Consider the following 23,840-nt stretch of genomic DNA (forward strand, 5'->3'; position numbering starts at 1 on the left):
CTACATTTAATTAATACATTTATTTTGATCTAATAGCTGTGAAGAGACAATAATGTATCTATGGTTGGTTATATTCTAGTTATATTTCTATTGATTGTTTGCGTTGGGCAAGATATTTACTAAGTTTGAATTGAATTGAAAGTTGTCTTTCCCCCATACTAGTCATTCAAATTTAGAAATCTGTCGATAGGTGTCGACCTATTCGACCACCACTTTGGCAAATATGTAGTTTCAGAAGTAAAACTTTGCGTACAAACTTCTATTTACTGTATTAATATTTTGAGAAAGTTTTAATGATTGATATTAATGTCTACATATTACAATTATTTTGATTCAACTCTGGCTGTGGAGTAACAACGTACAGTAAGACTTGCATGTAGCTATAGTGTAATATAAAATGGTTGAATATTGTAAATACACATTCTTTACATTCTAATTATATTTCTATTGATGGTTTGAATTGGGTAAAATATCTACTAAGTTTGAATTCAATTGAAAGTTGTCTTCCCTCAATACAAGTCATTCGAATTTTTGAAATCTGTCGACTAATGTTGACATATCTGACCACCACTTTGGCAAATATGTAGTTTCAGAAGTAAAACTTTGCATACAAACTTCTATTTACTCTATTAATATTTTGAGAAAGTTTTAATGATTGGTATTGATATCTACATATTACAATTATTTTGATTCAACTCTGGCTGTGTACAGCAAGACCTGCATGTAGCTATAGTATAATATAAAATGGTTGAATATTGTAATTACGCATTCTTTACATTCTAGTTATATTTCTATCGATGGTTTGAATTGGGTAAGATATCTACTAAGTTTGAATTCAATTAAAAGTTGTCTTTCCTCAATACAAGTCATTGGAATTTTTTGAAATCTGTCGACTAATGTTGACATATCTGACCACCACTTCGGCGAATATGTAGTTTCAGAAGTAAAACTTTGCATACAAACTTCTATTTACTGTACCAATATTTTGAAAGAGTTTTAATGATTGATATCAATATCAACATCTACCTTTAGTACAATTACTTTGATCCAACTGACCGTCAAATCAAGAAAGCAGAACAGCAAAATCTTGATGTAGCTATGTTATATGGTTGAGTATAGATTGATACACACACTTTCCATTCTACTTATATTTGTACCAATTAAGTTCACATGCAGCATGGTCTCTATGATTACAGATCTACTTCAATATCATTGAGAGTTTCAACAATTTACATGTCTCCCCTTACAATTAAGTATTGATGCACACTTGCAAAGTAATCTAATTACATAAAGTAGCTCAAGATATTCTAGCTTTTGCGCTAACTACAGGTCATGGCCAGTTTGTGATCACATCGTCTTGCATAGCTGCTTCAACAAGAACATAAGGACCAACATTTCTCAGTGGATGAACAACTGATGCTGTTAGTTCATGTTCAAACTTCTCATCCTTCCAGCTAGGTTCCAACAGACAGAAATATGTGCAATATTTCAGCATATGCATCATTGTCTCTTGTAAACTTGTATAATTGTTTCTCCTACATTGTGTGTCATACTTCAATGAAGAATATTGACCATTTCCTATACAACCAATCTTGTGAATGTGAGAACATCTATCTCAACAGAGATGCTGGCATCAAACAAACCCTTCAAATCATCTGGAACTCTATGTGACATCTTCAAGTCTCAATGATGTTTGCTTTCTAAAAAGACACAGGTGAAAGAGCAATTGTGTGTGTGTGTGTGTGTGTGTGTGTGTGTGTGTGTGTGTGTGTGTGTGTGTGTGTGTGTGTGTGTGTGTGTGTGTGTGTGTGTGTGTGTGTGTGTGTGTGTGTTACTTTCTCCGTTGTGTTAGCGCTGGTTCGATTCTTCTATCCGGGAGAGTCCGCTTTCCATGAGTACGAGCTTTGGTGAGCTGTGAACAAAGTGTCTAGAAACAAGCACAAGCGTAGATAGATCAAAGAGTAACCTTACTAGCTAGAGTACCACTATAGTTGATGAATAAATATAACTGTTAAAAGTAAATTACCGAGCAGGGGCGTAACTAGCATTAAAATTTTACCGAGGCAAGTTTTATATCAATAAGGCAATATATTTAGCCTCAAACTACTAGTAGTCTACTACATATATACTTTAATTAATTAATCAAAGTGAACATGGAGCCTCTATAACGACAATTGCCCCAATCGGCGGTGTCCTGTACAATCAAATCTTTGTAAGACATTCTCTCTGCTTACAGCCACGTCTCTATGAATATATAAAAGAGCTAAGCCACACAGTCTTTCTTGCGTCATTGTTGATCTCGACCACTCCTTCAATCTCCGGAGAGCCGAAAACGATCTTTCGCACGGCACGGAACCAACAGGAGATGTTAGAATAAGTTTGAAAATCTCATGAATATTGGGGAAATATTGACTGTCTGCCATCTTTGCGGCATCCGTTAATGTTACTCTCCTGTCTTTCTCAGGAAGTTGAAAACATTTGGTTTTCCAAACTTCTACTTCAGGCTCGAATGTAGCTCCATTTGGTAAGTCTGGACCATAGAAGAGCTTAATTGAATTCACCTCAGATCTTGTTATACTGCTAACACTGCTAGGAAGAAGTCTATACCCAATGAGCATTGATTCAGATGTATCAGGGAAGCGATTGTTGAGCTCTGTCACAGCGTGATCAATGAAAGGGTAGTACACGTTTCTTCTGAAGTATGCCACAGCGCTGTCCTGTTCCGCAGTCTGCATGCCAGCATTGCTTCTGTAGGTGCTTCTTATTGCGGTTCTAGGTTTATCAATTTGGGCATCCACCTCGCCTGCAACTGTTTGAACTCTTTCCCATAATTCTTTAAACTTGTCTTCACGTCGTTGCGCAGAAATCGTTGTGCGAAGCAGCTTGGCTGTTTGATAAGCCTTCAGAACGTCACAGTTTGGAGATTGCAAAGACTTCGTCAGAGGATCACAAAAGCTCAGAATGTACTGACTAACGACCAAGCAAACAATAAAACTAGAGGACTGTAAAAGTCTGAGGTAAGATGAAGCTTTCGCCCTCGAATCAGTGCCAGAGCTCTCTGCAACAATATCTTGCAGTGCAAGGTATATGGCTTTGTATTTGGCCAAGACACTGGACAGTGTTGCCAATCGAGCCGACCACCTTGTCTCACACAGTGCTGGGACTTGCCTTGATGACGATTTACAAATAAGCGTATCACTTAGTTTCGAAGTTTCCTCCTGTTCTAAGTTTTCTTCTAGTTCTTCTTCTGGTTCTTCTTCTTCCTTGTCTTCTGCTGTAATCAATTCAGCTATGTCTCCTGCTATCAAATGCCTACAAAGGATAACTTTTCTTTTTGGACTGCCTCCTAGAAACCACGTCAGTGTTCCTAACGAGTTAAACAAGTCCTGAATTAAAGGGACTTGCCTACAAGAAGATGCAATAACCAAATTCAGTCTATGTGACCGACAATGCTGGTATATAGCCTTTGGTTGTAACTGAAGAATTCGAGCAGAGACACCGGAAACTTTTCCTGACATAACTGCAGCACCGTCGTAGCCCTGGCCACGAAGATAACGAATATCCAAATTGCACTCTTTCATAAAATTGACAATAGCATTGAAAATAGACAGAGCATCTGCACAATCCAATTTGACGAATCCTAAGAACTCTTCTCTCACTTGAACCTGACCGGGTACAGAGTCGTCAACAAACCTGATACAGACTGACATCTGCTCTACGTTAGCTGTATCTGTGCACTCATCCGCCATCAACGAAAACCATTTAGCGGCATGAGCATCTTCCAGTATTTTGTCTCTCACCTCAACACCGGCTAACTCTATCAGCTCATTTTGTATTTTCGGGCTCTTGTAACAGGCGTTCTTCTTTCCGTGCTCTAGATGACTTTTCAGAGTAGGATTGAACTGAGACTGCCAATGGAGGAAGTATTCAAAGTTACTGGATTCTTTTCTCAGAACTTTGCCCCAACTGTGACCCCGAAAGGGAACATTTCGCTGACCGAGAGCAATAACGACATCTATTACAGCTAGAATAATTGCTCGATTACGTTTGACTCTCTCTTCATATTCTTTAGATCTGCTGGTACAAATATCATTTTTCTTTCCTTCGACCACATTCTTGAAAGATAATGCTTTTATGCAAGCATTCTTGTGAATTTCACTTTTCTCATGACAAAGCAGTACACCACGCTTTACTCCAACTGCGTTCTTCCAGTCACAAAAGCCAGTTGTCTTGAAAGCAGTAGCAGACAGTGACTCATCACCAAACAGCACACAGTAGCAACAAAAGCAGGCGTCAGTACTAGGAGAATATCTCAGCCATCTGTATTGACTCTCCCACTCTGGATTGTAACGACGGCCGCCCGTGCTCTGAAATTTACAACCGGTGGGTGGACACCATTTATTTTGCAGCAGGCATATCTTGTCAACGTCGGAAACGACTCTGCCTACGTAGTAGATCGGATCATTCACTGACACTTCTTTGTCATGAGCAGTATCTACAAAGAAAGTGTTTACAAGCGCTACGGTATTACCACCTGTTTCAGTAGAATATGTATAATATTATATGAACCTTATTACATATTCTTAGCATCTATGACGATAACACATTGTTCGATATCGCTCAGTAATTCGCGTCTACTAGGATCACATTTAGCATTGGTACTATACCTTCTGCAGAATTCACTACAGTCTCAAACGGGGACGCAGAATGTACAGTTTCAGGCAGATCGCTTAAATCACCGGAAGATGTCCTGATGAGAAGAACAAGTCACGTACCCCAAAGGGGACCCCATACTTCTGCAGAACAACTTTCTTACCCAAGACATTGCAAAAGAGATAGTTGCTTCTTTTTCTTTCTCTTAGATGGTGGCTCCATCTTACTTGGCAGTCAGCTGTAGGTTTCTCGAGCCACGTGTCTTGCAAGTGCTTCACGTGCCAAGAACGTGCGCTAAAGTTGAGTATCAGAGAGTTTACGCACGCGGTTTCAAATTTGAAAAGAACACGATAGCAGATTTTGTTAGTGCAGAATGTCATATCTTCTGCTCCTAACCTACATGCAGCAAAATTTTTGCAACGCCACACCCTTTTTTTTTACCGAGGCAACTGCCTCGGTTGCCTCATGCCTAGTTACGCCTCTGCCGAGAAAACAGCGACGACTTCACTCCATACACTAATCTGCACAGCGACACCGCCTATTTCCCTTAGCACGCATGCGTAAATAACCTACATTGTCTGGACAGCGAGCGGTCGTCTCTCGAGCGTGATCTCATGAGGCTCATGAGAAAAGATCAAGAGCTTCATGAGGCAAGATCAGGAGGCTCATGAGAAAATTCAGGGTCGAGGCTCATGAGAAAAGGTCAGATCTCATGATCTCGTACGCATGAACTACGGCTCATGAGCCATAATTCTCATGAGGATTGTCCCAATTTCCTCATGAGAAAGGGGCGTAGGACGCGCATCTAGATAGTTGCATGATTGCAGTGACCTACAACAGAAATAGCTCAGACTCCAGTAAAGGTCATTACTGCTGCATATATGTCATATGTGGCACGATTTGCGACGCACCAATTTCGCACCTGTTCTGGGGTCACAGTGATTCCAATGTGACTCCCATATTTTGCGTGATTCCCGTAAATGTATGTCGATTTGTGATGCAAAAATATATCAAGCGTTTTTTAGCTACAGTCACAGTGATTCCATCGTGACTTCTCTAAATTTCGCGTGGACTCATAGTCATTTCTTGTGATTCCTTGTGTTTCCCGTGACTCCCAGTGATTCCGATGTGTTTCCCGTGACTCCCAGTCATCTCTTGTGATTCCGCTGTGATTCCCGTGACTCCCAGTCATTTCTTGTCATTCCGCTGTGACTCCCGTGACTCCCAGTCATTTCTTGTCATTCCGCTGTGACTCCCGTGACTCCCAGTCATTTCTTGTCATTCCGCTGTGACTCCCGTGACTCCCAGTCATTTCTCGTGATTCTACTATGACTCCTGGCCGTGACTCCCAGTCATTTCTTGTGATTCCTCTGCGATTCCCATTTCCTGTGATTCTCCACAATTCTTTATGATTCCTCTTCGATTCCATTGATGTGTTTCAGGTGGCTTTTTGTGCTTCCATGTGATTTTCTGTGATTACGTGTGGCTCGATCGCTGTGATTACTCGAATTATATTTCACTGTTTGCTTTACTACTGTCTTCGTTGTTTCCAGAGTGTTGCTAGATTTCCCTGACATGGTACGTACCGTTTATTTCTTTATTTTAAAATATATTTATTTTTTGAGGTTTTCTAAAACAACGTATAGACTTGAAGTCTATCACAGCAAGTCCTACAACAATATCACTTAATTTTTCTAGGTTGTAATCCCCGCATCACGGTAGAGTGTATAGATGTCCCAGCTGTACAGTAGTCAGAGTAAACTATCTCATCAGGCCAGCGGCTCACGGTCTGTTGCAAGATCAAAGAACTGCAGGTGAATTAAACGTCGTCAATTCCAGTACGGTTGTTGTATTCAATCATCTGGAGCTAGATATTTAGCAAAGCACAAAGCCAAACTTCCAAAAAATGGAAAATAGCTAAAAGGCCAGGCAGCGCCACTGTTCACCTATGGGACAACTGTCAGAGGCGTAGGAGTGCCATCCAGGACTGAGGTGGGGAGAAATCTGCGACTATTGGAACTCCTACCTCATTTTCTTCCACTGGTAGCTTGCTTAAATTTCAGTATGACCTTTTTCTCTATAGTGATTATAGGCTGCTGATTGGGGGTCCATGGTTCCCGTGTCCGTCATCGTTGAAGATGCATGCTCCTATACGCTTACGACTCTCTAAAGATGTTGAGTTCCCGTACACTATCATTGAACATCCGAAGACTTGGTGACTCAAAGCATGTTTTCCCCGAGGTACTGTAAAATATAATCATTATAATTCATGACATAGCTGTTAAATTTAAAATATTAGTTAGAACATGCCAAAATTTACCACATGTTAATGTTAGTAGAGTTTCAACCGTCTCTGTTTCTGTGTGGTAGAGTCCGGAAGTAGCAACTTGACACAAACTCCATTGTATACTGACTCATCTGGTTCTGGCTCAACCAAAGCCTTGAGTGCATGCCGTATACGGTGACTGTGCTAGATGGAAAATCCCAACAAACACTATGATTTCACTAAAAGATGCCATGGACAATAAAGATAGAACAACACCAGTTCCTCTATGGCTTCACGCTGTTTGATCATTTCCTGTTAATTAAAACAGAGCATTGCTTGCTATGTTGTAAAACGCTAGTACAGTAACATTGACAAACGTAGGACTTCAGTACCTTTTCCTGGTCACTACGCAGACTTTCAGCATACTCCCTATCTTGTTCTTCTCGAATTCTCCTGAACTGCAAAGATGTCAGAATTGAAGTAACAAATGACAACTAGTGTTTGCTGATTTACGTACCTCTTCCAGGTCAGCTTCCTTCTCAGCCTCCATCTGGATTCATGCAATAAGACTGTCAGATACTTATCTTAGTAAATATTATTGAATTTTCTATACCCTATAAAAATCTTCTTTATCTGACTCCTCCGCATACCCAATGTCTGACGTAATTTGCATATCAGACTGCCAAACAAAAGTAGTAAATAGCCACATACAGAATCTTTACTCCTTTTACCTTCTGCGACTCCTCTTCTTTGCTGCCACTGTCAAGATCAGTTGTGAGGTCAATTGACTCAATCTACAAAGTAGCGTGAGAAGTAGTTAGCACAAAGTCAGCATATAATGTGCTAGTGTGTATATGGGTAGACTGAATTCACAGTATACCTCTATCATCTTCTACCCGATCCCTAGCCTTGCAGCCCGTAAATCCTGCAACAGCAGGTAACTCTTCTTCTGAGTCAGTTTGGTCCAAACGAGCACACTTTGCCAAAGTCTGAGTGGGTATAATCTCAGGGGATCTAAAAGAGATAATTGACACAATAAAAGTCTGTGAAATTAATGTGTTATTCATGGCAAGTTGTATTAGTGACACATACCTAGATGTTTCAGTTGTATATTGCCACTCGGTTGTTACAAAATCACAAGGAGATGAGGCATTAGGACTTTGAGTGTCTTGATCCAAAGTACTGGTGCTTTTCTCTGATCTAGACGCAGTCATGCATGGAGTATAACATTCACACACTATAGTCCGCCTTAATTCACAGCAAGCTTTGTTGACTGCTGTCTTACCGTCTGCGTTTTCCTTTTCTCTTACAAGTTGGTATGTGTTTTCTCAATTGAGAAAGGGGAAGGAGTGACTTGCAGTTTTGGCAAACTTCAGACGGCTCACTGACACTCTAACAATTTGATCAATCATTAACCAAACCTATACCTATTCATGCTTGATGCATGCAGATAGTCTTACTGTCCGTATAGAGTACTTTTTCATGTCCTCCTTTGTAATTTCCCTTTGCAGTGGCCGTATATACAACTTTGCTTGGTTCACAACGTCCTTAAGAAAAGGCACCGTCATCCCACTATCAGGCTCTTCTATTTCAACCATATGGTGGGAGTTTTCAGCAAGACGCAAAAGCGTATACCCTCCACAAGCTTCAAGCACTGGGAACTTTTCCAGTAAGACACGGTGAATGTGCTCCGCATCGCCATCTCCATCGAATAGCGCTTCTCCCAAACCCAATCCCATCTTTGCTAGCTCAATCTTCTCTTCGGATGAAGGTTTCAGCGACTGTTCTTTATCGCAAAGGCAAATGCAATCCTTCTTCCACGTGCTGATGCTGCACCTACGTCGGGCACCACGAACGTTCTTGCTCCTCTTGCCTTTACCCTTTGCCGGACGGTAGCCAAAAAGACGTCGGTGCTCTTCCATGCTAGCGCTTGCACCTTGACTAATTGCTTCTTCACGTGTAGGTGTTTCAGCGCTTCTTCCCGATTCGAAGGTAGCAAAGTTTGGACGTCTGATCGCTGAGGAGCTGCACGGCTCTCGCAAAGATTCTTGTTTCGCTTGATCGGCAAGCGATAAAACGGCATCTACGGCCCCGATCAATAGCTTCTTCGCTTTGTCAAAATCAGACATACTTGCACAAGTGCACGCGCACTCTAACTAATCAGAGACGTGCATTTCAGACTTATATAGGTATGGCGTGATTTGATCCATTATTCCCATCCCAGTTTGCTGATTAGGGCCATCAACAAACAGTTTAACGTGCCAATTGTATGACCGCATCCGTCGGCAAAGACCACACCTAACCAGCACCTTCTGTGTTGCCTCATCAGCAAACAATTTAACATGCCACTAACATATGGTTGCAAGCGTCGAGGAAGACAACACGAAAACCAGCGTCCTAGCATGTAGCGACATCAACAACAGTTTAACGTGCCAATAGCATGACTGCATCCATCGGCAAAGACCACACTGACCAGCGCCTAGCGTTTAGCGACATCAACAAACAATTTAGCGTCCAGTAGCATATGGTTGCAAGACAAACACGAAAACCAGCGCCCAGAGCCTAGCGTCTAAACGGCATCAACAAATGACTGCCAAAACCACACGAAAACCAGCGCTAAGCATGTAGAGACATCAGCAATAAATTTAAATGCCAACATGCCACTCTACTAATTAATTAAGGTTGCATGCGTCGACGAAGACAAGACGAAACCTAGCGCTCTAGACACCGACATTAATTAACAAACAATTGTAACGTGTCAATAGCTTTAGGACTGCAGGTGTCAAAGCACATAAAATCAACGCCTAGCATATACGTACTAGTGCTATAACCCCAAGCAGAACCTTCAAAACAGAAATGAAATCAGTAACGTTTATCAATCTAAACGCATGACTACTGGCGGCGACTGTCTAGGGTATTCAGATGTGTGAAACGAGTGTTAGCACGTTCCACTAGCCCACTGCACTCTCTGTTAGCGTTGATTGCACACTTTGAAAATCGATAACTCCCGCATTTTTGGGCTTACAACAACGATGTTGGTATTAGTCGAAACCTTCTTTTAGTTATCTATATGGTAGGAATCATAGAGACAGAAACGTCAGGATAAGGTTTCTGCATATCAAATCTGATTCTATACAGCTATTAAAGATAACGACGTCGCTTTTTCTCAACCAGACGCGCTTGATCACACCACCTGCTTCACCTATCCTCGGCGCTAAAAACACTAGGTAGAAATTGTAGTAGAGTCGCAGACCACTACTCCTTTCGTTATTGGTCTGTTTTAGCTCTGGTCGTGACATGGCCGTTCAACTTTCAAGTGACCAGACAGAATTACTCGGAGTGGTAGCTGATGTATGCCGTCGGGTGCAGCGACTTGTTACATGCTACGAGGAAGGTAGAGAGTCTGGCACACTAGATTGTCTGGTCTTCCACGTCGACAGACTTCATCGTCTTTTGGTAGCAGTTGACGACGTTTACAACACCAGTAGCAGTGACGTGTTAGAAGGAGTCGGTATGGCTCTAAGTTTTCTGGAAGAGTTGAATCATGGACGGAATGAATCAGGGTATGTGTCTCAAATTCTTTATGAAAATGTCAGAGGACGACCAAGGCTAGAGGTCAAGCAGGACCAGCTGGAGTATCTGTTACACTTGGGATTCAAGTGTCCCAAAATAGAGGAGGTTCTTGGTGTTAGTTTGAGCACCATAAGGCGAAGAATGAGTGAGTTTGGTCTAAGTGTAAGTGCCTTATACTCCTTCATCACAGACCGGGAACTAGATGAACTAGTGTCTCAAATCAAGTGTGAATTTCCAAATTGTGGCTATTGGTTATTGCATGGACATTTTGATGTCTCGAGGTCAACGCGTCTCCCAAGCACGTATTAGGGAATCTCTGCACCGAGTAGACCTAGAAGGAGTTGCTGTACGGTGGTCTTCAGCAATTCAGCGACGGAAGTATGCTGTGCTTGCACCATTGTCATTGTGGCATCTTGATGGAAACCACAAACTGATTAGGTATACACATCCATCCATCCATCCATCCATACATCCATACATCCATACATACATACATACATACAATTGTTTTGTTTATAAGGGTCCGTAAGGCCCAGGTTAGATACTGCAATCACTATTCTGCAATCTAACACTGCAATGTAACACACACACATATATACATACATATATACATACATACATACATACATACATACATACATACATACATATATACATATATACATATATAATAACATATATAATTTTCATTATATGTATCCATTTTAAATACTTGGGACACTTTGTAATAGATGGAGACTTGTCATTCATGGTGGAGTAGATGGATACTCAAGACTTCCTGTTTACCTGCACTGTTCAAGTGACAATTGTGCAGACACAGTCTTGAGGCTGTTCCAGGAAGGTGTCACTAAGTATGGCCTGCCATCTCGCATTCGTATTGATAAGGGTGGTGAAAATGTTGATGTTGCTATGTATCTCCTTATGCATCCACTCCGTGGCCCTGGAAGAAGTACACTTATTGTAGGGAAGAGTGTGCACAATCAAAGGATTGAACGTATGTGGAGAGATGTGTATGAAGGAGTTGTCTATTTCTACCATAGTCTATTTTATCACCTGGAATCTATTGGTATGCTTGATCCTAGCAATGAACTCGACCTTTTCTGCCTCCACTTTGTTTATATTTCGCGTATTAACTCTCACTTGACATCCTGGCAAAAGGCATGGATTAAACATCCCATGAGATCTGAGCACAACCTTACTCCAGAGCAGCTGTGGACAATGGGTTTGCAAAGAATTGCCACTTCTAATAATCACATTGCAAGTGAAGTCTTTGAGGTAAGGTTTAATTGTTTCTCGTGTATGTCTTGCATGACTTTATGTCAAGGTATTTCCAGGATGGAGATCAGCAATTTGGTATTGACTGGGGAGGACCTGTGTCTCATGAAGACACTTATGAAGTGGTTCACGTGCCTGAGACGCCTACTCCTCTTAGCATTACTGATATAGAAGAACTTCAAGCAACTGTTTCACCTCTGGAACCTAGTATACATTATGGTATAGATTTGTATGAAAGGGCATTACTATTTGTATCTCAGAAAGTTGGTTGTGTAGTTTAGAATGTTGCATATTATTTGTTGTTGCCTGTGTTTTATAAACCAAGATATGAATGTTACAAATGGCACTGTACAATAAATTTTATGACATGCAAACTTGAAGCAGAGATCAATTATACTATGTAAGTAGATGACAAGGGAAATTCTGTTGGGAATAGAAATTAAGTTATGATCGCATATCCAGACATATCCAGACTTATCCAGACATATCTGGACAAAATTTGATAGATTTGTCAATGGACCAGTGAATATACAGATCTTGCCTGTTGGTAGGTAACAAATAAGGTTGGTGTTGTCAGTCAGCAGAAAGATTAACTTAATTAATTAAATAGAAAATATTGTACCATATTCCATGTGTTCGGCATTTTGATAATTGCAATATGTTTGAAGGTCACTTGCTGAATGTCAGTATCCGAAATCAAATTTTCATTAATTTGCTTTTGTATTTATATCACAGGAATTACTAGTTGAAGAAGAAATCTGTGATGCCTATTCCTATTTGTGCATATACGTCATAAGCATGCATGCAGTGCAATCAACAACTACAAAAACACCTGCTAATTTTGCTCACAACTTACTACATTACTAGTTGAAGTTTTGCTACAAGTAAGTTGGATGCATGTAGTAGCTAAAAGTTGGCCAGCTACTGTATTTCTCTGAATTATTTGGTCTGGCTATGTGAGACTAGCGTATGGTTACAGGTGAGGTGAGGGGGAATACAGTATCTTATTTGAACAGTCTGCTCATGCTGACGTTTCTGGTCATGTCTTTGTATGAGCTCACCAGCAGGTTACTGCGTTTTCACTACATCATGTATTAAATGGTACTTAGTATGGATGCTGAACTACCTGTGTCCATTGTGAGAAAAATTCTACAACTGTAGTTTTACATACAAAATGCATGCCATCTATTACAAGTCAACAATTGATAGACCTGGCTCACAATGTCGAGAAGCTATTCTAACAAAACGTCATTATATGTAGGTATCAACTCATGAAATATCAACTGACAAACAGTTTCATCACTAAAAGCAGTGTAACTCTTTCTCAAAGTACAGCTATCTAAGTTGTACAGTAGCCATCATTACTGTAGCTATAATTAGTAATAATAGATAACCAGTAGCTATCATTACTGTCATCGCCTCTGCTTTTAGTAGTGCAGGTTTCAGTGATCATGGCTCCTTTGTTCTGGTTAAGGCACGGCCTCGGTTTAGTTCAGGATCGAATTGAGTCAGGTCATGTTCACAGTCTATCGAGGAGCAGATCGACACAGCAACTGATTGTTTTAAAACTTTCAGCCAAAGGCTGTCAACTGGCTGGCAACAAATCATTTGGAATAATTGCTAAGAACAAAGCAGAACAACAATTGTGCTTAATTCCACCATTTCTCGTATAGCCATTTGCCTCACCCACGTTGAGTTTGCTATAGTTGTTACACAAATACATCATGTCACTCACAGTCATCAAAGGTATCGTAAAAAAGAAATACATATATTCAAGGTAGGTAAATGGTTGTTAGGTTTGTTAGACATCAATTTAATTAATGTAACAACAGATAACTAACAGAAACGTTATGCTTGCATCCCTGTGATTACATTTCACTACCAGGCTTAGCTTGATGGCTCAAGTAATGTTCGATTTCATTTTCAAACACAAATAGACATGTTCAATGTCATTGTTGTCAAAGTGAGTTTCTGCTACAACTTGCAACATCATAATGCAGACAAGAATATTAGTAACAGTCACAAGACTTACAACGCAGCAAGCCAGACAGTTCAGGTTAACTACAACAGTCACAAGTCTGCCCCAATTAAATACCAGTTACTTAAGATACACAATCAGTTGAGTGGCAAAGACAAGGGAGTTTCTTGCTCAAGAAAATTACAGTATTCTCAATCTCACCATCGCTCGAACTAAAAGCATGTAATACTAATGAGTGTGTACTGACTGTACAATTTACATGAAATGACACTGCCAATGAGTGCCAGCAGTCACACACACACACACACACACACACACACACACACACACACACACACACACACACACACACACACACACACACACACACACACACACACACACACACACACACACTGTTGACTTACTGCCACACAACAATTTTAATAGAGGTTACAATACTAATCAAATAGATGGATCTTATTTGCAATGCTACAATTTACCATATATCTCATTCAACATATTTTAGAGGGCAGTTTGTAATCATCGTGTATCTAACAATCCAGATGCATCAGGAAGAAAGTGGGTGGAGTGAGTCCAACAGTCCAGTATGTAATCCTCATCTTGCCATCTCATTGAACACATGTGTAGTAACGACAGTTGCACAGAACAAGTGTGATATTAATTTATAATAATTACGTACCTTGTGCCGGAACCTCGTAGGAATGAAGTGTTTGGCTGGTGCGGTCTGATCCTACTGATTCAAGATCCAGCTTTAGCACTTCAATCACTGATCAACTCTTTGGTACAGCGTTTCTACATTCCAAACCTAGATCTAGAATAACTTATACACGTACGGGGGTGGATATTGATATAAATTTGCCTACAAGACTGTTACATATCAATGAGTCATGACGGACCTCATGTACAGACCGACGTCTAGGGCTAGCAGACCGATATCATGAAGTAGGAGACCTCATCGACCTCATAGACTTAGCGACCGACCTCATTGACTTATCGATCGACCTCATTGTTTGCCTAACGACCGACCTCATTGACGTAGTAACCGACCTCATTGAGTGTGCGACCGACCTCATTGAGTGTGCGACCGACCTAAGTAAATAGTAGTACTACCGGCGTAATGTTGACACTGATTACACGCCATACTCTGGGAGGTGTAAGCACATTTTTTTTGCGAACTCTGTCACGACGAAATGCTTTGGAGATGTCAGACCGGCCCTCCGGCTTTCGCCGTCAATCACACAGGACAGCTCATTTGTTCCGACTTGGTGTTGCCGTGCTCGATTAGCAGCAAGTGCCAATCTCAATATCTCGCGTACGTGGGCGTCTGTCTGTACGTCTTCCTTCCCGCTACACACTTGTACACAACAGTGCAACGACTCGTTCTACAATCTACTGCGGGATCCAATCGGTAACAAGTTCTCAAGTTGCGATCGTGGCGTCGATTTTGTGTGTCAACTGACATTATCAATCTGCTAGTATGATAACTGGCTAGTTCCGCCTCCTGTAGTAGATGTACCAACAGTGAATCCGGTTGGTTTCTACGAGATCGTTTAGGATAACTGCTATTCGCTTTGATGAGTTTCAAGATAATCAAAAGTCTCTTAATTGTCCTGCGTCTTGTGTAGCCAAACTAACAGCCGTCTAGGGATGATTTATGTATATGTTGTCTAATTAGGGTTGATACTTGAGATCTTACCTACGCAGTTCGCGTGCAGACATAAGCGCTACTTAACAAAGAATGACTGCACTCTGCCTAGTCTCTGCCCTAGACACCTGACATGTAGCGACTAAAAAAGACTTGACCGCTATTTCCACCGGGTGCACACCGGAAATGTTTCAATAATAATTATTATGTCCGCAACTGTCGTACAAACATGGCGACATGCATCTATAAATAGCACAGTGAAGCAGTACAAAATGAATCCACGAGTTCTCTAGTAGATGCGAGCTTTCAATTTTTAAATTTTGAAGGTGCCAGCTCACGTTTCACCGCGCACGCGCAGACACACTCACGCAAACTTGAAAACGTGCCACGATATCAAGTTGTGTTCTAACGAAACAGAGCAAGCGAATATCTTTTAGGGTGCACCAAGTTTTATGACATACAGTCTTTTCCTAGCACAAAGAGAAATACCAATCGCGTCCTTGTCCGCCACGGCAGTTTCGCTCTTCGTTCTCTAGCATTTCGAGAAAGCTAGCGGTAAGTGTGTTAAGTTCTTTATCCACACATTTACCATTTTACCGTTTTGATATAGCTTGCTTGCTGTTGAACAACATGCGAAGCGTTTTGTCGATGGTTTTCTTGTTGCACGTGACCCAGGGTCTGTGCCCCTTTTGACCATTCCAATTTTGCATTTCAATGTTGTTCAAAAATTGCAAATATCTCATGTTTTAACGTACATTTGATATTTTTACAAAGCATAAAGCAAAAATTTGCAATTTTGGTTGAGCAGTGATTCTATTGTTTGATAATTATAGACATTGTTCAACTGTTGAAAATGTGTCTTATTGTCAATTGTTAGATTTTAATGTTTACACAAATTGAAAATTGCAACAGTGGCGGTGGTACCATTTGATTATTCTAAATTTTGTAACCTAACCCAAGGCCAACATATAAAGTGAGAAAATATGCTGCATCCGCCGTTGCCTGAAATGTTTCACACTACGGATGTACTGCAGTACCGGCTGTAGGTGCTGATTGTATTAGTAAAGTTGTCTTAGGACGTCTTCAGACACACTGTTGATAACCATGCAGCTGTATGGCAGACCAATTTATGAATTTGCGAAACAAACAATTGCCTATCTAAATAAAAGAAGGCTAGACGTCCCTGACAATAACAGTGAGTGTTCTGTACCTTGATAGACTACCTTGGAAACAATATGTGCATTTATTGGGGATTGCTTATCAAACAAAACTTGAATTATACAGACTCTACTTTTTATCGACACTAGATTATATATATGGAAATTACACATCAAGTGCACTCGAAATACTGCATTGTCTATTTCTAAATATGAGGACATGCATTTAATAGGTAACAAATATGATTATAATATTACAGTGCAAGTCACATGTATAGCCGTCATTGACATGCTTGGTTTTATTTCTATAGCATGGAACGGCTGCTCTTTTAACGAGAACTCAAATATCAATTTTAAAAAGAACTCAATTCTTAAGAAGAAAGACAAAATAACGACGGGTTGGTTTAAATAATGGTATGATAAGTTATAGGATGATAAGCAGCAAATTGATTTACTTGAGAGAGATGTGGTGCAATGTACTCTTGATAGTGTACAACTGAGTAGGAGGGCTCCAATAGAATTCCAAATTTAGGCATCTTAGCAAAAGCAGCCTCAACTACATTATGTAATATATATATATATATATATATATATATATATATATATATATATATATATATATATAACTGCCAAGTTTTTCATGTCCAGCTTAGAGCATCAGCAAGACACACCCAATGCAATAACAGCTAACGCTAATGTGAGTAGTAGATTACCCAATGCACTTCTATATTCTCCAGCCGTGGGAGAGGGGATGACAGGAGTCACACGACAATGGTTGAAGACTGTCCGATATCTCATTACATTCTGGCAAACAACGGAGTTATTGTTTCACAAGAACATGTCGAAATAAAGCGACTGGATGGATCTGCAGCTAATTTTTGCAGACTTGACTGGCACTCGTCAGAACACGACAGCGACAAGTTAGCAGCAGCTTGACTATTTGAATAGAAATAACTGCATTTCCTTGAAACACTTGCAGCTGTGAATTTTCACACTGTTTGCCAAGCTGCAGATAGCATTTCATGCTAAGAGTCTCCCATGAATCTCTTGGGTGGTAAGATACTGCAGACTTAGCAGCAGCTGTAGGAGCTGTGATTTGACACAAAGAAGTCATTGCTTGTATTTCCAAAATGACAATGCACTTGTAAGAGGTAGAATTTAAACAATTGCACGTCAACAGCTCACTTGCAAACGGAACGCTAGACATTACAGCTTTTAGTTTGGCTGCACAAGACGCAGGACAAGTAAGAAAGGCTTGATTACGTTGAGAATAATTACCGCATTGACTCTGTGCAATGACGACGTAGCTTCCACACAAACCAAACTTGTCGAAAAAGCAGTTATCGAAAACGTCCTCGCAGAAGCCAATCGGATTCACTGTTGGTACATCTACTGGAGGTGGAACCCGTGAGTTGCCACCATAGCAGGTTGTTATCATATTGTTCCGTTCAAATTGACACACTCTGTCGTCGCCACAATCGTAGTTTGAGAACTTGTTACCGACTGGATCCCGAAGTAGATTGTAGAACGACTCGTTGCACTGTTGTGTACAAGTTAACTGCCCGGAAGACTTGCAGTCACCCGAGTACGCAAGATATCGAGATGCGCACGTGGTGCTAAATGAGCACGGCAGAAACAAGTCGGAACAAAGGGTCTGGCCAGTGTGATTAAAGGCTGAAGCCGGAGGGGTCGGTCTGACATCTCCAAAGCATTTCGTCATGACGGAGTCTGCAAAAAACGTGCATATGTCTCCCAGAACTCCTTTTCCGCAGTCGCATTCGTTCCAGGAGCTTCCCACCGAGTTGGAAATCAGCTTGATGTAGCTGTCTTTGCATTCCTGTGAGCACGGGTTTGCAGGCGAAGTGACCGTCGAGCACACGTACACGTATTTGGTGAACAAATATCTGCATATCACATCTTTATCGCACTTGCTTCTTACGCTTGTGCAAGTGAGTCGCTGAGTATCACCGTTTGTCTGACCGACGACAGAAAGCACAACGAAGACAAGACAGACAACATCATCATCCTCGGTCAGATACGTATCGAGTGACGGTCACACGGTCTTACTTACTCACACAGCCTTAGTTAGCTATATATCTCTATAGTTTACATAAATCTGCCGGAACCCATCTCGGCCGGTCCGCTCTAGTTCCCTCCAGTCCAGCCAGCTAGCCACTTCAAAGTCGTATGCGGCAGCTGGATTGCTAGAACTGATCTTATCTTGTCTGGTTCAGACGTGTCGTGTGACGCGGGCACATTTTAATTTGTCACGTGACGAAACGATTGCGTTCAGTACAGCGCGGAAGAGCTACACTTTTTGTGAACACCGCTGGGGTCCGGACAGGGCTAGACAGCTACTAGCACGGATATTTAAACCAGGCTTTACTTTAGCCTTGCTTCATATATAAAAATTAGCTAACTACGTGTTGTGAGATGGTACTGTGAGAGTGGTTGCGAGCTTCGAGCCACGTCAGAGTTAATTAATAGAATCCGAACTCGATCCGGGTCTTGCCAGTATACAGGAATTATGCTGTCAATGGTTTGTGCGAAACTACACGGAAGATGACGAGCGTATCGTTGCAGCACATGGTTGTGGAAAGTTCTGGTCTACGTATGTGGCCGTGGGTTCAAATCTCACTTCTGATACCATGTATGTACTATCGGCTTTTTGATTAGCGAATGGCATTATATATACCCGACACAACGTAACTGCGTGTATAATCCTTACACAGGCGAGGATCCAGAGCCTCAAAATGGCAATTTCTCAAGATGGGGTGCACGATTAATATCAACAAATAATAAGAATATTAACAAAAAATTATCTTACTTAACCTCGGTCGTTATTAAACGGCACTACGCACTAGGCTTCCAATTAGTTATCTGAGTCTAGTATATGTACATACGGATAATTGCATCCTTCGGGGATGTTTTCTAGCAAAATTATAAATGAATTAATCGTATAATCTATTTTTATGTCGTAGTTAAATTATAGTTATAGGCGAGGCTGAGGCGAGATGAGATTCACACACACACACACACACACACACACACACACACACACACACACAAACAAACACACACACACAAACACCACACACACACACACACACACACACACACACACACACACACACACACACACACACACAAACACACACACACACACACACACACACACACACAAACACGCACGCACGCACGCACGCACGCACGCACGCACGCACACACAACTATTGTCTTTACTATTCATTTTTATACCCAGCGGTATTCCTATTCTCAGGTTGCCCAAAGCGAGCTTCTGTGGGCGTGCAGGCTGGCACTTATAGTCAGTGCTAATGAAAAGACTAGGACAATGCCCACTGTAATGAATCAGAATATAGATTGCCAAAGGTGCAAGGTCCTTAATGCATACCTGTACACAGACTCGTTCAGAGCCCGAGGAGCTAGCCGCATCGTAACACATCGGTGGACAGACCGCTTCTTGCGCGTGAGGTGGCAGAGAGAAGGCGGAATAACCCACCCTCTCACCCACCCTTTACCCGCCCACCACCCGCCCTCTACCCTCCCTCTGCCCTCTACCCTCCCTCCCTCCACCCTCCCTCCACCCTCCCTCCACCCTCCTTCCACCCGCTCTCTCACTCACTCTCTCATTCACCATCGCATCTAGTCTCGCGTAGCCAGTCTACGTGAGACTACCTCGCGTCCGCCCTTTCACCCGCTCTCCTGCCACCTGACGTGCTAAAATCAGTCTGGCACCGAGGTTAGTAGCGTTGTCCACGCATTTTTCTACCGGAACTCTCGGATCTCTCAGCTTTCCAACTACTATTGCGTTTGCATTTCTTTCTCTCTTCAGTGATTCTAGCAAGCTTCACACATGACAGAAACTCTTCTCTGATGCTGCTACACTCGTCAACGAACCGAACACAAAAGCACAATTTGTTCTGTGTGCTATAGCAGTTACTTCGTTAGATATTAAGCCATGCAATACATTGTCTAGTATTTTGTTTTTGATCTCTTGTACTATGTCTCGTATACTAGAGGTCGATGTGTTTGCCAATTACTTTTAATTAATAGCTCATTTTGCGTTTGTACGTGACACACTGCATTGGCTTAATTAGTTAATTGTCTAGATGATCGCGCAGGTTACTGTTGTATCGCTGAAGTTTGCAACTACAGTATTTCCTAAAAGGATGAAATGTTTCCAGGACTGCCTGGTGTGTTCAATCTCTGCGTCACCACGTAATTATGTAAGGCAATGTACTGCAGTTACCAAGATATAACATTTACCACACACTCAAAGTCCTACTTTGCTTAATGTTTTGGACACGTTTACGTCATTACTGTCCATTTAAACTACTGGAGATGACCAGCGACGTAGCCAGAGCAAAAACATTTTGGGGAAGTTTATTATTAATATTAATTTGTTTAAAATTAATATTAATTTAGTCAAAATTAACTGTATATGTATATACGTATAGATTTACAGACTAAAAACGTATCATTTTAGTACTGTATAATTATATACATAAAATCACTTTATTAGACTGTAAAAAATAGATGAGCAACCACGCCCCCAACTTTAGAGGGGTAGTGACCTTGGTGGTATTGTGCTTGCTCGTGGTCTCTTCACTTGTACCAGACACGAAATGGACTGTTAAAAAATCTTTCCTTTTTCTTTACGACTCTAACAAAACAGAGCACAAGTTACAGTCGTCATCAGACGGAAGCAATCGCAATCTGATCGTTTCCCTATTTTCAAGCGCGAACAAAGTTGAAGAGGCCGCTATGCACGAGGTGATGATTGTACGTGTTATCTATCGAGCAAGTATTTGGCTTGTAATTGCGAGATTGCCTACATTTTCGGCACAATTATTAAATCATTGATTTTGTTGTATATGTCTAGCGAAATTTACAACTGTAAGTCTATTGATCTAATAATCGGCAGTGTTTATACAGATGTACAGGTGATCGAATATGTCGAGTAGATTGAACTAGCGGTCACTATGCATGGACCGCGGTATTTTAGGTTAGACAACGGATAATTGGTAGGTGATTGTATAGGGGCATCCAAACTTTCTCTGGACTTTCTATAGAAGCACACAAAATTGATGGCAAGTTAGCAAAATATAAGTAGGAGAGTGACGAAAGATAACAAATAGATGATCGTAGGCTTTAGTATGACGCAAGTCACGTGCATGGAGCCGTCACCGATATAGTGGTTTCATGTTTAATTGAAGCAAGGACGGCAGAGCAGCACAAAAAGTTCGGTAACTGATTAAATAAATTAGATATTTTTTAAATTTCGACACTTAACAGTTTTCGACCATATTCTTATACGAGTTTGTGGCGGAAGTCAATAGTACAAACGAAGGCGTGTGTTTGCAAGATGATTATTTGGAGTAGATTCTTTGGACTTGCATGAACATCACTGTTAGTGAGTTTGTAAACGGTATTGAAGAGCGTCTTTGCATTTTTGATGACATTTTGTCCAGCTAATGTGTTCTGTAAGAGTATAACAGGAGTTATTCAGTATTATAATTATTATATATAACTAATCATATTATAGTCACGTGACAAGTTACTTCTTTTAACGCGCGTTATGTAAACCAAATTTGCTTTCGTCGTTCCTGTATAGCATGAAAAGACACGCTCTTACTCAATTCTCACCTTTGACTGAAGAAGACAAGAGAATGGCCTTTGTTTTAGATAAGTTACAGTAGGGTGCTAACTAAGCGCAACATGCAGATGTAGCTGCTCATTGTCCTGGGACGGATATGGTGCATGCACATGTGCCCTCTAGTTCAACTGAGTGACAGAGTTCAGTCGACACCGGCTTAGTAGCATCAATTTTGTTATAATTCAATTCAAGACTTAGCAAAAGAAGCGTCAGCGGCATTATTAGAAACAGATGCAAGCATGCATGAACAACACGAAAGCAACAGCAATGGCTAATTATAAGTCTTTCATGTCCAGCTTACAGCATCAGCAAGACACATCCAATAGCAGCTAACATAAATGTGAGTAGTAGACTAGCCAATGCACTTCTACAATCTCCAGCCGTCACTCCAGTCACACGACAATGGTTGAAGACTGCCCGATATCTCATCACATTCTGGCAAACAACTGAGTTATTGTCTTCACAGGAGCATGTGAGAATATATATATAGTGCCCAGATGGATTCGCAACCAATTCTTGCAGACTTGACTGACACTCATCAGTACATGACTGTGACAAGTTAGCAGCAGCTTGACTATTTGAGTAGAAGTAACCGCAATTTCCTTGGAACACTTGTTGCTGGGAATTTTCACACTGTGCACCAAGCTGCAAATAGCATTTCATTCTAAGAGCTTCACATGAATGAAATACTGCAGACGTAGTAGTAGCAGCTGAAGGAGCTGCGATTCGATACAAAGAATTCATTTTTTGTACTCCGGAAATGGCAATGCACTTGTAAGAGGTGGAATTTGAACAACTGCACGTCAGTATCTCACTTGCATATGGAATGATAGACATTACAGCTTTTAGTTTGGATACACAAGACGCAAAACCAGGAAGAAAATTTTGATTGTCTTGTTTTGAGGATAAATCATCACCGCATTGACTTGATGCAAGGAGGATGTAGCTTCCACACGAACCAACCTTGTCGAGGAAGCAGTTATCATAAACGTTCTCGCAGGAGCCAACCGGATTCGCTGTTGGTACATCCACTATGGGAGGCGGAACGGGTGAGTTACCACCATAGCAGATTGATAGCACATTGTTCAGTGTTAATTGACACACAACGTCATCGCCACACTCGCAGCTTGAGAACTTGTTACCGATTGGATTCCGAAGTAGATTGTAGAACGACTCGTTGCACTGTTGTGCACAAGTGAGTTGCGCTAGGGAAGACGTACAGATCTTCAAGTACGCGAGGTATCGAGATTGGCACGTGGTGCTAATCGAACATGACTTCACCAAGTCGGAACAAATGAGCTGTCCAGTGTGATTGAAGGCGGAAGCGGGAGGGGTCGGTCTGACATCTCTAAAGCATTTCCTCATGACGGAGTTCGCAAAGGTCGTGCATATGTCTCCCAGAGCTCCTGTTCCGCAATCGCAGTCGTGCCAGAGACTTCCCACCGAGTTCGAAATCAGATCGATGTAGCTGTCTTTGCATTCTTGTGAGCACGTGTTTGCAGGCGAAGTGACCGTCGAGCACAAGTGCACGTAGTTGAAGAACAAATATCTGCATATCACGTCGCTGTCGCACTTGCTTCTTACGTCTGTGCACGTGAGGCGCTGAGTGTCAG

At 41.3% G+C, this 23,840-nt stretch overlaps 4 protein-coding genes and 2 long non-coding RNA genes across 6 annotated transcripts in view; 1 reads left to right on the forward strand and 5 right to left on the reverse strand.

Annotated features, from left to right (window-relative positions):
• Positions 1-1,829: 1,829 nt before the first annotated feature.
• On the reverse strand, positions 1,830-4,875 carry LOC134178456 (zinc finger MYM-type protein 1-like). The gene is made up of 3 exons (XM_062645334.1): positions 4,817-4,875; positions 4,668-4,750; positions 1,830-4,495 (listed from the first exon to the last, which is right to left on the reverse strand). The coding sequence occupies exons 1-3, from the start codon at positions 4,873-4,875 to the stop codon at positions 2,163-2,165; spliced, it is 2,475 nt and encodes an 824-aa protein (XP_062501318.1). The 3' UTR covers positions 1,830-2,162.
• Positions 4,876-5,259: 384 nt separating this feature from the next.
• LOC134178906 (uncharacterized) lies at positions 5,260-12,133 on the forward strand. Its single transcript, XM_062645821.1, has 3 exons — positions 5,260-5,355; positions 11,224-11,767; positions 11,827-12,133. The coding sequence occupies exons 1-3, from the start codon at positions 5,321-5,323 to the stop codon at positions 12,046-12,048; spliced, it is 801 nt and encodes a 266-aa protein (XP_062501805.1). The 5' UTR covers positions 5,260-5,320; the 3' UTR covers positions 12,049-12,133.
• Positions 7,027-7,362, reverse strand: LOC134177914 (uncharacterized). The gene is made up of 3 exons (XR_009969574.1): positions 7,312-7,362; positions 7,196-7,231; positions 7,027-7,123 (listed from the first exon to the last, which is right to left on the reverse strand). It is a non-coding gene; the product is annotated as an uncharacterized LOC134177914 (long non-coding RNA).
• LOC134177923 (uncharacterized) lies at positions 7,389-9,048 on the reverse strand. The gene is made up of 7 exons (XM_062644700.1): positions 8,380-9,048; positions 8,205-8,311; positions 8,012-8,119; positions 7,816-7,933; positions 7,651-7,713; positions 7,533-7,598; positions 7,389-7,469 (listed from the first exon to the last, which is right to left on the reverse strand). The coding sequence occupies exons 1-7, from the start codon at positions 9,046-9,048 to the stop codon at positions 7,389-7,391; spliced, it is 1,212 nt and encodes a 403-aa protein (XP_062500684.1).
• Positions 12,134-12,902: 769 nt separating the features above from the next.
• LOC134178735 (uncharacterized) lies at positions 12,903-14,631 on the reverse strand. Its single transcript, XR_009969691.1, has 2 exons — positions 13,454-14,631; positions 12,903-13,387 (listed from the first exon to the last, which is right to left on the reverse strand). It is a non-coding gene; the product is annotated as an uncharacterized LOC134178735 (long non-coding RNA).
• A 7,753-nt stretch (positions 14,632-22,384) lies between these two features.
• Positions 22,385-23,840, reverse strand: part of LOC134178269 (uncharacterized) — a 1,614-nt gene continuing 158 nt past the window's right edge. The window contains exon 1 of the mRNA XM_062645117.1: positions 22,385-23,840. This exon is cut by the window's right edge and continues 158 nt beyond it. Coding sequence (XP_062501101.1) covers positions 22,525-23,840 — 1,316 coding nt within the window. The 3' untranslated portion in view covers positions 22,385-22,524.

Source organism: Corticium candelabrum, chromosome 4 (assembly GCF_963422355.1).
Source record: "Corticium candelabrum chromosome 4, ooCorCand1.1, whole genome shotgun sequence".
NCBI classification, from domain to species: Eukaryota; Metazoa; Porifera; class Homoscleromorpha; order Homosclerophorida; family Plakinidae; genus Corticium; species Corticium candelabrum.